At 34.7% G+C, this 17,105-nt stretch overlaps 1 protein-coding gene across 3 annotated transcripts in view; it reads right to left on the bottom strand.

Moving 5' to 3' along the window:
• Positions 1–766: 766 nt before the first annotated feature.
• Positions 767–17,105, bottom strand: part of UCHL5 (ubiquitin C-terminal hydrolase L5) — a 37,485-nt gene continuing 21,146 nt past the window's right edge. For 2 of the 3 annotated variants that reach the window (XM_044001568.1, XM_044001570.1), the window contains 5 exons: positions 15,656–15,719; positions 14,274–14,376; positions 13,542–13,655; positions 10,444–10,542; positions 767–1,985 (listed from right to left, as the gene is read on the bottom strand). In XM_044001568.1, coding sequence (XP_043857503.1) covers positions 1,941–1,985; positions 10,444–10,542; positions 13,542–13,655; positions 14,274–14,376; positions 15,656–15,719 — 425 coding nt within the window. In that variant the 3' untranslated portion in view covers positions 767–1,940. The remainder of the gene's footprint in view (positions 1,986–10,443; positions 10,543–13,541; positions 13,656–14,273; positions 14,377–15,655; positions 15,720–17,105) is intronic. The other variant, XM_044001569.1, reaches the window with a different exon arrangement.

Consider the following 17,105-nt stretch of genomic DNA (forward strand, 5'->3'; position numbering starts at 1 on the left):
TTAAAAAGAATGTTGCTGTCCAAGAAAGATAGTACATTAACCAACTGACTAGGGGGCAGTGTGGGAGAATGAAAAAAGCAATACATTTAGAGTTAGTTGACCTGGATTCCAGTCCCTGATTTCCTGGTTTTTAGCCATCTATTAACTAGCATTTATTAAGCTACTACTATGTGATAGACACTGTGCTAGGTGCTGGGGGAAGGAAGTAATGAAAGAATCACTCTTAAGTAGCTTACATTCTGTCATGGAAAACTACACACACACACACACACACACACACACACACACACACACACACAATAAAGACAATATAAAGGTAAGAGTTTAGGGAGCATAGATAGAAGCAGCTGTGGCAATCACAAGATGGTTCATGAAGAAGGTCATGTTTGAGCTAAGTCTTGAAGGAAGTTCAGGATCCTGTGAGGTGGAGGTTAAAAGGGAGAGTATTCCAGACACAGAGAAAAGAGATGAGGTACAATTTGTGATGAATGGCAAGAAGATCAGTTTGTCTGAGAGAGTGCAGGACAGGAAGTGATGCATATAATAAGGCTGGAAAGGTAGGTAGGGTGCAAGCTTTGAGGTGCTTTAAAAGAGAAATGTGCATTTTATCTCTGAAGCAACTGGCAGGACTTGAGTTTATTCACTATTAGGGCAAGAGCAAGGATATGATCAGACTTGTGGAAGACAGATTGGAGTGAAGATAGCCTTGCTGCTCTTTTATTGTCTTAAATGAATGAAATTAGTAAATTATGCACAAAGAAAAAACTGTCATTAAATTGTTTTATTAATATAACCACTGTGGTATTTCCTAAAACAGGCACCTCCCTTGACAATTCACATCAGTAATGGGCCTAATTCACACACTGAATTGGAATTTCCTTTAATATAAATAGAATTTATGAGATTCAATTACAAACATGACAAGTATATTTATTATATGAAGTAAAATTTGATGAAGCCCAGTATTACAAAGGTGTTTTTAAATGGCACTCTGAGGATCTGCTGAACCATTCCTTCTCCACTTTTTTTTTTAAACTATCATGAAGATACTATTGGCCTCCACCCAAATTCCCATTTTTAAAAGAATTTCCTCTGAAGTATAAGATCACCAAATAAAAAAATTTCAGGACACAGCTTAACGGTTTAAAAAACAATGTAGCCAAACTGTGAAAATTTTTTTAAAATATAAAATATGACAGTGTATCATTAAGAAAAAAATATGCTTTGAAGCACATGATACTCACACGTTCCACAAAAATAATTCCATCCAAAACAAAACATTTGAAAAGTTTCCCAAAATAAAAATGGGCTATTTATTATTTTTTTCCACTGATAGAAATGGAAATACTTAGGTATTACACATTTGCCTTTATTAAATGGGTTTGTAATTAAAATATTATCAACTACTCAGTATAGAAAATAAAAAATAAAATTCTATTTAAAACCTCCAAATAATAAGTACCAAAGAGAAAGAGATGTACCAAACTGTTCCATTAATGAAATTTAAGAAAGCAAAAATAATCCAAATATTATTACATTAACATGTGACATTTTTCTGTTTTATTATAAATCTTAGTCTTTAATTGTGGGACAAAAGCCTAAAAGATAAATTAGGAACAGTTTAGAAGAATATCACTTGTGCATTTCAGGTGCATTACAGTAGTACTATTTTCAGAGAAGCTATCAGGAATTCAGATACAAATGTCAAATAATGGAATTTGGTCAAGCAACTCTAATCACCACTTTTACTTAATATGCACTACATGCACATGATGCAGGTAAGGGGAAAAGATTGTATGAATCCATGCATTCAAGGTGAGACAGATTGTTACTATTGTCAAACGTGCGCTGGACCAGATAGGATGTTGTTAAAAGTCCTGTATACTTATTGTTTTTTCATGAAAGTAAAGATCAGAAGCATCTTCCGCCAAGCATCCTTTTTATTTGGTTTCCTGAGCTTTCTTCGCATTCTGTTTTTCTTTTGCCTAGAAGTTAAAAGGAAGACTATGACACAAATTCAAAAGCAACAATTATATAAGGTTTTCCCTTGTAACTTGAAACAAACACACATTTATTCATTCATTTATTTATTTGTTCTCTAGGATATACTGAATGTGTACCTTTGTTGAAAAGCTTTCTCCTAAGGCTCCTAAGCCTTTCTGTGAAATGATTTATATAAAGATCATTCCCTTCATTCATAAGTAGAAACCATTTAAGATTATATTTAGTTTCTGGCTCCTTTCTATTTGAAACTGATCTTTCAACTTTGTTATTCTGAATAGTTGCTCCATAAATACATTAACTCCTTTAATTATAATATTGGTAACTGACATTTACACAGTGCTTCAAGATTTATAAAGTCTTTATTGTATAAATATGATCTACTTTGATACTATTAAGATGCAATACGGGGAAATTCCAAAGGGATTATCACCCCATTTTATGGATAAAGAAATTGAAGCTTAGTTAAGTGACTTGCCCCAAGGCCATACAATAAATATGAGAGAGAACCTGAACCCAGGTCTCCAAGTTCAGTTTTTCCACAATATCAATCAAATTGTAACCTAAGCAAAAGAGGAAATGGATTTGATGTTCTAATTAATATTTTCCTCAACAGGAGTTTTTAGACACATGTAATATTAAAATCATATTGTACACAATATAAGGTGTTCTGTGCTATTAGGAATCACATTGGGATCATCATTATGAATACTGTTATTGTACAGTTCCATGAAATACCCCTAAAAAGAGATTTAAAAAATTAATACCAATACTCATTTGCTTGTTATGTGTGTTTTTACCCCCATGAAAGCAGAAGAAAGAAAAAACTATGTTTTAAAAATATTTCTGGGGCAGTTAGGTGGCGCAGTGGATAGAGTACAAGCCCTGGAGTCAGGAGTACCTGAGTTCAAATCTGGCCTCAGACACTTAACACTTACTAGTTGTGTGACCCTGGGCAAGTCACTTAACCCCAATTGCCTCAACAACAACAACAAAAAGAAATAAACCAAAACAAAAAAAATATTTCTAACTGTTCAAACGCTGGATAAATTAGAATTTACTTCAATAATGTCATTAAAGAAAGTATACAGGAAGGCAATATACTTCACTATAGATTCTGAAAAAGAAAATTTTAAGAAATAAATTTCTATTATGCAACTTTTAAAATGTTGCTGAGGTATAAAATAGGAGATAGAAAGAAGCAGCTAAACCTGAGGTATTTATAAAATTGTAAAATAACAACATGATTAAAGGAAGCTTTCTCTACAAAGAGCTCCCCCAACTTAAAAACAACATAGCAATATGGACGATGTATCACATGTCAAATAAAATCATGCTGTCTAAGTTTAAACAGAATTCTAGTTTATTTACCCATTGAGCATCTTCTAAGTGGGAGAAAGGGAAAGGGAACTAGCTATTATTAACTGGCGATTGTCTGTCTGGCACTATACTAAGTACTTTATAAATATTATCTTATTTGATCCTCATGGTCAAATGACCTCTGGGTGCTAGATACTATTATTCTCCTCAACTTTACAGTTGAGGAAACTGAGGCAAATAGAGTGACTTGCTCAGGATCACAAAACCACTAAGTATCTGAGAGCAACATGTGAACTCAGATCTCCCTGATTCCAGGTCCAACGCTCCATCAACCTTGCCACCCACCAGCTGCCTTTGTACACAACTATTAATCCATTAATACTGAACAGAGATTTCATTTCATAGAATGAAGTATAATTGGCGGGGGGAGCTTATTTTATTTCTTTCTTGACTCATTCTTGAATATACTTACATATTAAAAAACAAAACAAAACCTAAGGATGATTTCAATGGTTTGGCAACATCATTAATAAGATCAAATGAACAAAGATACATTGAAGTCTGAGGACATTCATTCCTTGAATGATCTTAATTAATATAAAATTAAGGGAATATAAAGCAGAATATAATCACAGAAGTAAAAAAAAAATCCTTTTAAGAAAAACAAAAGTATCAGTTTTAAACAACCTGTGCAAAATAGTATACACTACCAACAAAACAAAGTATCTCTGCACAATTAAGAAATTATTTAGATGCTGGAATTTATTAACCATTTTAATAATTATATGTTAAAACAGATATGAATGGCTTAACTTCTTTCCTGCTACCATTGTAAAAGACATGTAATATGAGGATATGTACACACAAAAGAAGTTCCAAAAGAGAGTCTCCAAATTGTTGCCAGTTTAAATATCACTTCTATTTGGAAACATGCATCAGATTACTAATCGTGAGATAGCCCTGTTTTCCTATCCTATATTGCTACATTTTGTCATGGCTATGGTGCCATGGGGTTACAATGCTAAAGAATATTGTACTGGACAGAAATGGGAAAGAAAATATGGTCCAATTTGCATAAATAAAAATTCTATAATTAAATAATAAACATGTGGAAAAAGAAAACATCACTCAAGTAGAATCAATCTAACAATTCAATTCATAGAATATTTATTAAACATCTATTACATGAAGAATACTGTTGCATGTATTCATGCAACAGTAGTAGGGAGTAGGAGAGAGATTCAAAGATAAATTATGCGGTCCCTTCCCTCTGAGATCATACTTTAATAGGGGGATGGATGACATAAACAAATAATTAAAATACAAAACCAAACATAGTAAATACTTAAACATTACTAGCAGCCGAGAAATATAAAAGCTTTAATGTAGAAAACTGCGATTGAGCTGCATCTTGAAAGAAGAGAGCATTCCAGGTATGGAGGAATAGTCAGTTCAAAGGCAAGGAGAAGGAAGTAGTCCCTTATGTGGGAAAAGCCAAGTCAGTTTGTATCACAGAGTACAGTAGGGCAGTAATGTCCAGTAAGGCCAGAAAGAAGGAGGTCAGATGGCATAAGGCTTTCAAAGCTAAACATTCAAGTTTGTGTTTTATGCTAGAGGGAACAGAAACCACTGGAGTTGGCCAAGTAGAGGAGTGATAAAATCAGATCTGCACTTGAGGAAAATTACTTTGGTAACAGGACAGACTACAATGTAACAGGTTTCACACAGGAAGATCAATGAGTTGTAATAACCTAGGTAAGAGATGAGGAAGGTCTGAAGATGGTAGCTGTGTGAGTAGTGAGAAATGTGGAGGTAGAAATAGCAATACTTGGCAACTACCTGGATGTATGGGTGAGGAAGAGTTAAGAGTCCAGAATGATTATGAAAGTTACTAATCAGGGACACCAGAAGAATGGTGGTTCCATTCAAAAGAAATAGGGAAGAGCAGTAGATTTTGCAGAAAATATGAGTTCTATTTTGGACATGTTGACTTTGAAATGCCTCCAACATATCTAGTTTGAAATTTTCAATTGGCAATTGGTGTCACAGGACAAGCTCAGGGAAGAGAGTGGGGCTGAATATATAGATCTATGAGTCATTACCATAAAGAAAATAATTATGACCATGGGCATTGATAAAAGTACCAAGATAAAGAGGGTTGAGAGAAAAGAGGGTCTAAGAGCCTCATGGAAAACACACTTTGGAGAAGGGATATATGGATGATGAGCCAACAAAGATGCTACTTTTAAAAGTCCCTGTGGGAATATGGAAACTCTTTTTCTCCCATGGATATAGAATGTGTTTAGGGACAGGTAACAAAGGATAAATATAAATGGTAACTTTCTGACTAGTAACATAAATGGCATTATCACTGAAGAATTGGCATTAAGGACTAGTATTATTTAACATTTTAATACAGTATTTGGAAGACCAATGCAATGAAATCTTCAAGTTTAAAGACTGTTGTCACTAAATGATTTCAGAATGAAGATATCAAGTTAATGGAGATAAACCTTAGGAAGGCTGAGTGAGTAGGGCAGATAAGTAATAATAATAATAGCATTTAACTAACATTAATATAGAGCTTCAAAGTTTAAAAAGTACTTCAATTATATTACCTAATTTGAGCCTCACAACAATATTCTTAAGGTTGATACTACAGCTATAATTATATCCTTATTGGAGATGAGGAAACTGAGTCACAGGGAAGTTAAGTGACTTGGTCCATATACAGAGACTTATTAAGCATTAAGGAAGGGACTGGAAACCAGGTCTTCTGTCGTGCCATATTGTTTATCCAACATACCATGATGTGGAAGAGATTAAGGTAATCCAATTATAAAAATAAGTAATTTCTAGAAAATGGTAAACTATGGATTCTGAGTCACACAGCTGGAAAAGGAACTCAAGAGTCTTTACAGAACATCCCCTTGAAGACAGTGACTCAATCTACAATAGAGGCCAAAAAAGAGCAACAAAAAATAATTCATTCTAGAAATCCATTCTGGAAATTTATACCAAATCACTGCACTACAGCATCTTAAATGCACTGTCTTGGAAAGTTCATTCATTCAATAAACAATATTAAGCTACCTGTTTGCTTAATACAAAGAAAAAACATTGTTCCTTCCCTTTAGGAAATTATATTTCCTGGAGAATACAACGTGTTCATAGGTTAAGTAAATGTAAGTAAATGTAAGATAATTTGAAGAGGTAAAGCAAACAAATAGAGAGATCTGGAAATGCTTTATAAAGGAGGTAGTATATGAATAGACACTAAGGAAGCTAAGGATTCTGAGAAAAATGGATGAAGACAAGCACTTCAGGTCTGAGCAAAGGCTCAAAGTTTAGAGACAGAATGCCAGATTCTGGGAAAAGATGAGAGGCCAGTTTGGCTGGAACAGAGTATGTGAAAGGTAATGCTATGAAATATATTTGGAAAGGTGAAGTGACAGTCAGATTGTGATTTATCTAATTATCAAGGGAAGGTGTTTATATTTTGTCCTAAAGGCAATGAGATGCCACTGAAGTTTTTCTTTAAATGAAATGACAGCCAGCCCCAGGCAAATATAAGGAAGATAATTTTGACAGCTTTTGTGGATAGACAGGAGAGGAGAACCTAGAAATGGGAAAAGTCACTAGAATATTACTGCAATAGTACAGGCAAAGGTAATAAGGACCTGAATCTGGGTATTAGCAGTTAAGCAGATTGGAGGAAGATGTTCAAGATGTGGTAACAGAACTTATAACGACTGGAATGACACCCCCTGCTGAAGACTTACTGTAGAAGAGCTCCGCCCATGAGGTGAAGGTCTTTGAGGACAAGACCATGTGTCTTTTCTTGGGAGTCATTTGCTGGTGGGAGGAGGAAGGGGGAGCCTGGCGATCTGACTGGGGCTCTTTCCTGTGGACTCTGGCAGAGAGCAGAGCTAGAAATGCGCTCTCCCTTTAATAGATAGATGAATGTAGGCCTTTCTCTCTCTCTTTACCTAATTCTTATTCTCCTTAATAAATGCTTAAAAGTCTAACTCTTGATAAACTTATAATTTATTGGTGACTGGGGGCAGCTAGGTGGTGCAGTGGATAGAGCACCGGCCCTGGATTCAGGAGGATCTGAGTTCAAATCCGGCCTCAGACACTTAACACTTACTAGCTGTGTGACCCTGGGCAAGTCACTTAACCCCAATTGCCCAGCCCAAAAAAACCCTTTGTATAATTTATTGGCAACCACTCATTAGATGTTTTAGACAGACTAGCTAGAATTTTAGCCTTTAACACTATGAAGCCTAGCAACTGTCCAAATATGTGGAGTTGAAGAGAGGAAGCAGCATAAGGATAACTATAAGGCTATAAATCCAAGTGAATAGGAAGATGGTGGTACCCTCAAAAGAAGAAAGGAAGTTTGGAAAAGTGTTGGTGGAAATAAGTTTCATTTTTGACATGTTGACTTTGAAGTTTATGGCATACCCATGTTGAGATGTCTAGAAGATGTTATTCATCTACATTGACACATCTAGCAGGAAGGTGAGCTCAGAAAAGAAACATATACATCTGTAGAGATGAAATTTGAATCCATCAAAACTGACAAGGTAACCAAGGGAGAGAATTTCAAAAATAAAAAGGACTAAAAACAAAGTACTGAGGAACATACCCACACCTAGTAGGCAGGAGATGAATGGTGATTCCACAAAGGAGAATGAGAAGAACTGGACAGGTAGGGAAACCAGGAGATAATGGTATCATGTGGAAGCCAAAGTAAAAGAGAGTATCCAGGAAGGAGAAAGCAGTTATATTCTAGCTCAACATTTTTTAAAAGGGGTAATGACACTCTTATGACCAATATTGCTTGTTATATAGACTGTATATCTAATTTCTGGGATAGATTTAAAATGTAAAAGATGTAAAGCTATTGTGCAAGGTTGTTCACCAAGAACTCCCTATCAGAGTATGTCAGAATCATGATTAGTATTAAAGTATTATGAGAGGATTAAGATTGATCCTGTATCATTTCCTTATTGATCCTGAAGTAATTGATTTTTCCTGTAACTGGTTAAGTCATGGCTCTTTGTCTCTGAACTTAATTCAGATTTCAACTAGCCCATAATGGGTTAAATTTAAAAATCTTGCTCTTCTTACCTCAAGGAACTTTCCTAACTGTGGGGAATGTGTGTGAAAGAAAGGGAGTTAGGCCTGATAACTTTCTTCATCAAATACAACTATCTTCAAGCATGTCTGGTTTGCTGTCCAAAGTTCCTGTTATCTTGCACCTGAACTCAAATAATGAACATTTCTTAGACTAATGACAGAAGAAGGAAGGGTTGTTGCTAGCCCTCATTACCCAACTTCCAAGCAATCATGTTTTCTGCACCTCAGCTTTGTAACCAATCATGCTGCCCTCAATCCCAAGATGTTATCTACTGTGTGGTTCTTTGTTCTGTATGCCCCAAACCCTATAAAAGGGGAACTTGCCTTTGGCTTGGGGTCTTTAGCAAAAATGGAAGCATGCAACTGACCTATTTATTGACAGGTAACATGCCTTTGCTAAAAAAATGTTATCTTGCTCAGAAATCTGCCTCAGTTTATCCTTTTACTAAATTCTAATGGTTACAATTACAAAGATCTAATCAAACATTTGTAAAGTACCTGCTAAATGCAAGGCACAATGGCAACATAACTCAAAATATTCCTAACTTCAAGGAGTTTGCATTCTTCAGGGGAGTACTAAGAAAACAGTGTTCAATTCTGGGCAACAGTTTTAAGAAGGAACAATTGAAAATTTCATGTTCCCTCCATTAGACTATGCCATCTTCCATAACAGGAGTTAACAGGTATTTTTAAATCCATAAAAAATATATGTTTAAAGAAGCATAATAGGAGGAACAAGTTAGTAACTCAATAAACCCCAAAACAATAAGAGTTTATATATACATGTATGTATGTGTGTATATCTATATCTATCTATATCTCAGTTTGAATCAATCTAGCTAGCTAGCTATATCTCAGTCTGAATCCATCTTTTAATACTACTATAGTTATTCATAGACTGCCACCTCATGACCAAAAACTTTTATGTAATGTTAATTCAAGGTTCAAGACAAGGAAGTATTCTGATTTCTAAAGCAAAAAGACAACAACATGTGGCAATTATAGCTAACTGAAAGCAAATTTAAAGATCACAGCTTCAAGGCTCCAACTTCCCTTTTCAATTACATTTCTTGATATTCATATGTACAGAAGACATTAAGAGCAGAATAGATTTGAGAACAGTTTATTTTTCTTATAGCCAAATGCTAGAATTTCATGTTAAGTTTTCAAGCTAGAATTGGGAATCTGTGATAATGTTGACAGGGCCAGACTGAAACTTTGTTTAATAAACTTTCACATTAATAGCAACAAAGCTGAAGAAACCACATTTAAAAGCATAAAATTACTTTCAAGGACTATGAAAGCACTCAATGTATATATACATCAGATAATAATGATCAAAATACTGATATACTTGTTAGCAATAGCATTTAGGCAAATTATTACTCTAGCTTGAATTGCTATTATATAAAAATAGTATTGCTAAAATATTGTCTCTATTTCTTATTAATATTTTATAATTTAGACTTCTTTAATTCAAGCTGGTTTTTCTTCCCCCTGAGCAAAGAGATTTGGACCAAGGGTAAAGACACCATGATTTTTGTCCTGCCCAGTTGTGGGACTTTGGGAAAGTCACTACATTATTTCACACCTGAGTGTTCTCATCTGTAACCTAAGGTAACTGAATTACAGATGGTCTTTTCCAGCTTTAAAACTCCTGGTCCAATTTCTAGCTCTAATTTGTTTGTGGTGCTTTACAAGATTTTTTAAAAAATCATTTTTCATCAAGGGCCAAGACAAATATGGAGCTAATTTTTAAACTAAATCTTAGAGCTCAATACTAGAAACTCAGAAAATATAACAAGTTCAGAAGTAATGAAAAATTTTTTTCTGTCTCTCAACTAACTGATTTTCACATTTGTCAAAATAACTAAAAGCAAAACCATAAAATTTAAGTGACTATTAACTTACATATACACCAAAATTAAGATTCCATACACATTTTCAGAAAATTTAACATAAATAGTCATGACTTACCTTTTCTACTAGTGGTATTAACTGCTGGTGTTCTGCTAAAGTCTTTAATAGCTCCATGATGAAAGGCAGATAATTATGCTTCCTTCTAATATTTTCAATCTGAAAGTGGATCCAAAAATACAAAAAGAATACTGTCTTCTCCATATTAAATTAAAAAAATAACCTCATAAATGCCATCCAAGAAATAAGTACAACATAGAATACAAGACCTATAATAGGCATTGCATTTTTTAAAACGAATTATCAACCATGTCAAATTATATGAATCTATATACAGCATTCTGGTTTAGATTAAAAAAAATAAATTTAATATTCTTATTAAGTCTTTAACAAAGTCCTGGTTCCATGCCTTACAGAAGTAATCCTGGGTTCAGCAAGGCTGTGTCAGGAGAATACAAGTTCTAGCAGGTTCTATCATGCTAGAGAAATTTTGAGCATGGTCCCAGCAATGGACTATTTCTGCTTTCTGAGGTCCAACCTAGCTTATTACCACTTGGCTGACCACTTAGTAACAAATTCTTTGGTTTGGCAACCTACAAAACAAAGGAAAAAGTAAAATAACCCTTGGTCCTGTGCTATGTCATTTTACTTATATAATGGTAGTGGCATAGCAGGAGATAATGCTGTAAGATGTTATGGAGGTGGGGCAGCTAGGTGGCATGGTGGATAAAGCACTGGCCCTGGATTCAGGAGGACCTGAGTTCAAATCTGGCCTCGGACACTTAACACTTACTAGCTGTGTGACCCTGGGCAAGTCACTTAACCCTCATTGAGGAAGAGTCAAGGATGAATATTGGATGTGTTAAAAGCGACATTCAGGTGGCTGTGTCCAACAGGATTGGAATATTAAGATGATACAAGTATCTTTCAGATTAACTTTTTCATGTATAAAAGGAAAAAAAATGTATGGCACTCCATTTTGTTTTCTGGGAAATGTTTATTCACTATTAACAAGTGCAGAAAGACTAAAATCTAACTGCACTGTACCTAAACAGCAGAAGGACCGTTATCCTATTTCTAAAGTTTAATAAAGATCTTGAATTAAACTAACCACATCAGCCAACCAAAAGCTTAAATTTAAATCCTTTTATAACAACTTCTCTTTCAAAAAAGAAATAGAAACAAAATGTGGATTATAATAAATTCCAAAGAGAAGATTTAGGTTCACACGTATTTGGTGACAATGCTGTTCACAATATGACTCCTGCAAGAGCAATCTTAGACAAATCCAGTGACAACTGCAGATAAGTTATTTCATTCTACTATTATACCAAGGTGAAGTAAATTCACCTGGGACTGCAGCCTATTGAGTCTCACAAGCATTTCAGATTCTCCTCCCCATAGAAACCTATTATCCAGATGAAGACAGTAAGTTGAGGTAAATCATCTGAGGTATAGGCTCTCAGGTCACCATTCTCTAACTAGACCCTGAAAACTGATTATTTCTACAAGTTTTTCTATTAACTAACTACTCGGCATCCTCCCTTCAGCCAAGACTAGCTTCTTCCTTCAATTTCTTTTCATACCTTCTGCTCTGCTAATCCTTGCTTCACTAGACAGAATTCCTTTCCTGTACTCATCCCTATTCAATTCAATCCTTTCTCTTCCCCTAGTCACTATCCTTCTGTGCCCATCACTTCCATGGTATCCTTTGGAACACTTTACTTCAGTACTTCAAGAAGTATTCAGTTTGGGTACACCCTTGAGCCACACAGATTGCAACTCCTCTACAACTCACTAGATGGCCAAGAGTTGCTGTAACTCAGAAGTCCATTACCTTATAGCTCTAAGAGCAATAAGCCTCTGAACTGATAAGATATACAACTCAACACTGGGTCCATCCTCATGGCCTTTCCAAATTAGTAGGATCCTACACTCCATTTACATGGTGCCTTTGAAAAAGCAGGATCACCTCTGTGCCATGATGAATTAATTACTGAAATAGGACTTTACTAGGAATTATAATGTCACAACTTGTATTATTGTAATTTGGTTTATTTCCCTACTAAACTGTAAGTTGCTTAAGAGCATGTAGGGTGATCTGTTTCAACCCCAACATTCAAGACAACACAGTATATATAAAAGGTGCTTATTTGTAAATATTTGTCAAGTGAAATTATTAAGCTGAAATATAAGTCATATATAACTTCATTTCCAGAAACCAATTCATTGCAGTTCACAGCAATGATCAAGACACTAAATAAAAATCTCTTACTGTGTACACACAATACACATACAGGATTCTTATAGTTACAACACTTTACATTTATTTGTAATCTCCAACAAACCTATAAACACTTTCTCAAAAATTTTCTTGGTCTTTTTTGTTTTTGTTTTTATTTTTGTGGGGCAATGGGAGTTAAGTGACTTGCCCAGGGTCACACAGCTAGTAAGTGTCAAGTGTCTGAGGCCAGATTTGAACTCAGGTCCTCCTGAATCCAGGGCAGGTGCTTTATCCACTGCACCACCTAGCTGCCTGGTCTTTTTAAAGAGACTGCTTTACTGCTACTTTTCTTTCTTCTCATTCTCTAAGACTAGGATCAGAAAGTCTGTTCAGTTTACCTCATGCTGTCTTCAAAGACTAGTTATCTGGATTCAAATGTGACTGACTATTCAGTTATTGTTGATATGTAATAGGACTTGATGACTCTAAGGTGTAGCAACTCTTCTGATTTTATTCCTTCATATAAGTAAAGTGTTATTTATTTTATTTGGATTTTCTCTTCAGGTACAAGGCAAGAAGGATGGAAAATCACTTCCTACTATTATTTAATTCACAGCTGACTATCACCAAAAAATTAACCATCTGGTATGCTGGCCAAGTTTCTGTTAATAAGCCTTTCTATACTTAGCTTGGGGTTGTAGAAGAAGAGTATACACAATCTTGATCTGTACCTGAAGCCTATCCAGTTTGGGCAGAACCTGACAGAGTTTGCAATCCACTGACACTGACTTTAAAAACCCAAAAATGAAGAATCAGGTGGGATTTTTGTGAAAAAGGGGGAGAAGGAAGGAGAGGGAGAAAAGGGGAGAAAGACAGGGATAGCTGGAGAAAGAAAACAATTTAAATTCTTGAAATAATTTTAAAAGAAGCCTACCTTGTATCTTTTTAATTTCTGAATTTCTTCTTCAATTAGCATCTGATGTTTGGCAACTTCTGACTGAATGGTACTTAACATATTACTACTCTGATCTGTATCCATGGGTTCCTCCTTGGAAAAAAAAGAACAGCAACACTAATGATTAAGCCCAACACTAATGATTAAGCATTAACACTGTTAACATTTTTAAAAGGATAATTATATGATAAGTACTCTGAAATTAACATTTAAAATGTTGGTAATAGTAATAGTATTCTAAAATATAATATTAATAGACATAAAAGTCACAACATTTTCAAATACAAAAATGTTTATATAAAATAAAATACTTGGCTTATGAAGATATTTCTATTTTTCAGGAGATTCATTAATTTTAGTCAAATTACTGCATTATATTTTCACTCTTATGAGTAATTTTCCTTTTTAATCAGAAACAGAGAATCTAAAAGCGATATGCTAAAAATTTTTTACAGAAGAACTTAATAATGTTGACCATAACAACATTTCTGTTTAAGTCTATGATAAGTATGGAGTATGAATAACATTGTCTGAGAAAATAACCTAATAAGGAAAGTAATATATTCTAATAAAATGCTTTAAGTCGTTGAAGTGAGGGGCTATTTTTCACTTTATATTCATATCCCAAGCATCAAGGTATACAGCTTTGTTTATAGTACATACTTAATAAATGTTTGTTAAATTGAATATACATAAATTCTGAATACCAACCTCTGCAAGCTGTCTTTGCAACTCAGCTATTTTCTGTTCATATATCATTTTTCTGTCAGACACAATGGCCATCAGGTTAAATCGTATTTCACCTTCACTGTATCTAAAAAAGATTTCTGAGAATTATTTCTCATTTTATTATAGCAGAGCAAAAATCATGGTACACTATTTTAAAATTACCACTGAAAGCAAGCCAAATACCCTAAAACTGAATAACCCATGCACGTGGATTTTGAATGTTCACAAACAAGAACCATCTGATTATGGAAAAACTAAACTATAAACAAGAATGGTTTTTGTTTGTTTTGTTTTGTTTTGTTTTGTCAGGGCAATGAGGGTTAAGTGACTTGCCCAGGGTCACACAGCTAGTAAGTGTCAAGTATCTGAGGCTGGATTTGAACTCAGGTCCTCCTGAATCCAGGGCAGGTGCTTTATCCACTGCGCCACCTAGCTGCCCCCACAAGAATGTATTTGTAGCGGCATTCAGACCAATACTTTCATTTTTTCATTAAAATGCTCATGATGATGCTAAGTATACTTATCATGTTCTCTTATGAAATTCCTAACTCTCATTCTATTCCTAAAAAAAGTGCAACACGGGCAGCTAGGTGGTGCAGTGGATAAAGCACCAGCCTTGGATTCAGGAGGACCAGAGTTCAAATCCAGCCTCAGACACTTGACATTTAACTAGCTGTGTGACCCTGGGCAGGTCACTTAACCCTCACTGCCCTGCAAGCAAGCAAGCAAGCGAATGAATGAATGAATGAATGAATGAATGAATAAATAAATAAAATAATAAAATAATAATAATAATAAAGTGCAACACTTTAGAGCAAGGATGAATAACAAACACCCAAAGTGAAAAGCAAACAAAAGACATTTAAATAGTTGTACAGGTGATTTTTTTTTCTTGAGGCAATTGGGGTTAAGTGACTTGCCCTGGGTCACACAGCTAGTAAGTGTCAAGTATCTGAGGCCGGATTTGAACTCAGGTCCTTCTGAATCCAGGGCCAGTGCTTAGGTGAATTTTAATAAATTTGAAATTCAAATCTTAAAAGCCTTCACTTTCTCTTCCAAAATGTCTTACATACACAGCCAGCTTAACTTAGCAGATAAATTCTTGTCCATTATATGAAACTACAAAAAAATCAACTTTATTTATTAGCACAATACATTGATTTTATGTAAAAGTACTTTTTTTACTGCTTAGAACCAAGACACATCACTACTTAAAATTAAAGGATTTTTCTACAATAATAGGAATGGTATTCTTGAATAACATTAAGTTTGCTAAAATTAAATTTTGTTTTAAATAATATATGCTCCTAAACTAATTTTTAAAATTGGACTTTTGTGCCCACAAGATTAAGCTTAACACTTACTTCTGTATTCTTTTCTCTATAACTGGTCTTACTGCATTAATCCAATCTTCTTGATTACAGGCACCTAAAACAAAATGGAAAGCATCAAGTAAAATAAGGTGTGAAAAAAGGCAACATCAAAACTATCTGGCAAATTTGCTTAAAAATACCTCTTTTCAAGCAATGGTGGCAACTGTAAGGGTAGGAAGTTAGAAAAAAAAATTTTCTTCAACTTAAATACTTGTAGTTTTAACTCTCCATTGTCTGTGGTAATCAGGACCAGAGACAGAATGAGAACTGAGCCCAAGAGATTAACACAGAAATACAGAACAGAAACCTAATTTCAACCTATAATTTCAAATCTTACTTTATTTTCAAACTCTCATCTCTTAGCAAAGTAACGAATAAGGTAGGAAAACCTGACTGATGAGCTTCATCTTTTATTTCCTCAACTTATCCTTTGATGCCTATGAGCAGTTGTTCAGATTAAAAGGAAGCAAGAAATTCAAGAAGATGGTATAATTCATATACTGGAAAAATCAGGCTGCATGAAATTGAGAATCAACACAATAGCATTAATATTATAATAAAAATTTTAGATATAGAAACATTTTAAAGTTAGAAAATGTTTGAGATTTTAAATTAAAAAGTATTTCTTATTCCTTTAAACCTGAAAAGGTATGTTGGAGCTAATTGTTGTTGTTGTCGTATCTGACTCTTTGGGACCCCATGAACCACAGCAAAACTGATAGACATTTTGAAATGGAAACATAGGAGTAAAGAAAAACAATTGTACTCATATTTAATAAATTGGAAGGAACTATAAGGACATTAATTTTTTTGTTTGTTTGATTGGTTTTTTGCAGGGCCCCATTGCCCTGCAAAAGTGACTTGCCCAGGGTCACACAGCTAGTAAATGTCAAGTGTTTGAGGCCGGATTTGAACTCGGGTACTCCTGAATCCAGGGCCAGTGCTTTATCCACTGCGCCACCTAACTGTCCCCAGGACATTAATTTTTAACATGCTAACAGAGAAAGAAGAAACATTTGTCTTTTCAGAATTCTGTTCGAGTTATAAAGGGAGTTAAATGAGATTGACACTGAAGGCCTGAGGGGAGTTTTGTTTTTGTTTTTTTGGTGAGACGATTGGGGTTAAGTGACTTGCCTAGGGTCACACAGCTAGTTAAGTGTTAAGTATCTGAGGCCGGATTTGAACTCAGGTCCTCCTGACTTCAGGGCAGGTGGTTATTCACTGCACCACCTAGCTGCCCCTCGTTCTGTCTTAAGAGAAAACAGAAATGGAAGAGATAGAAGGCTATGTTGTGGAAGAAAGGGAAGAAGTAAGGAAGGGAACTCACTATCTTACATAAAAGGGATACATAAAACAAACAAGTACAGAAATATATAAGGAGTGGAAGGAACTGAAATCTGATACTCCTCTCTCTAGGGTAAAAGTACAGGGGACAGAATGA

Source organism: Dromiciops gliroides, chromosome 4, assembly GCF_019393635.1.
Source record: "Dromiciops gliroides isolate mDroGli1 chromosome 4, mDroGli1.pri, whole genome shotgun sequence".
NCBI lineage: Eukaryota > Metazoa > Chordata > Mammalia > Microbiotheria > Microbiotheriidae > Dromiciops > Dromiciops gliroides.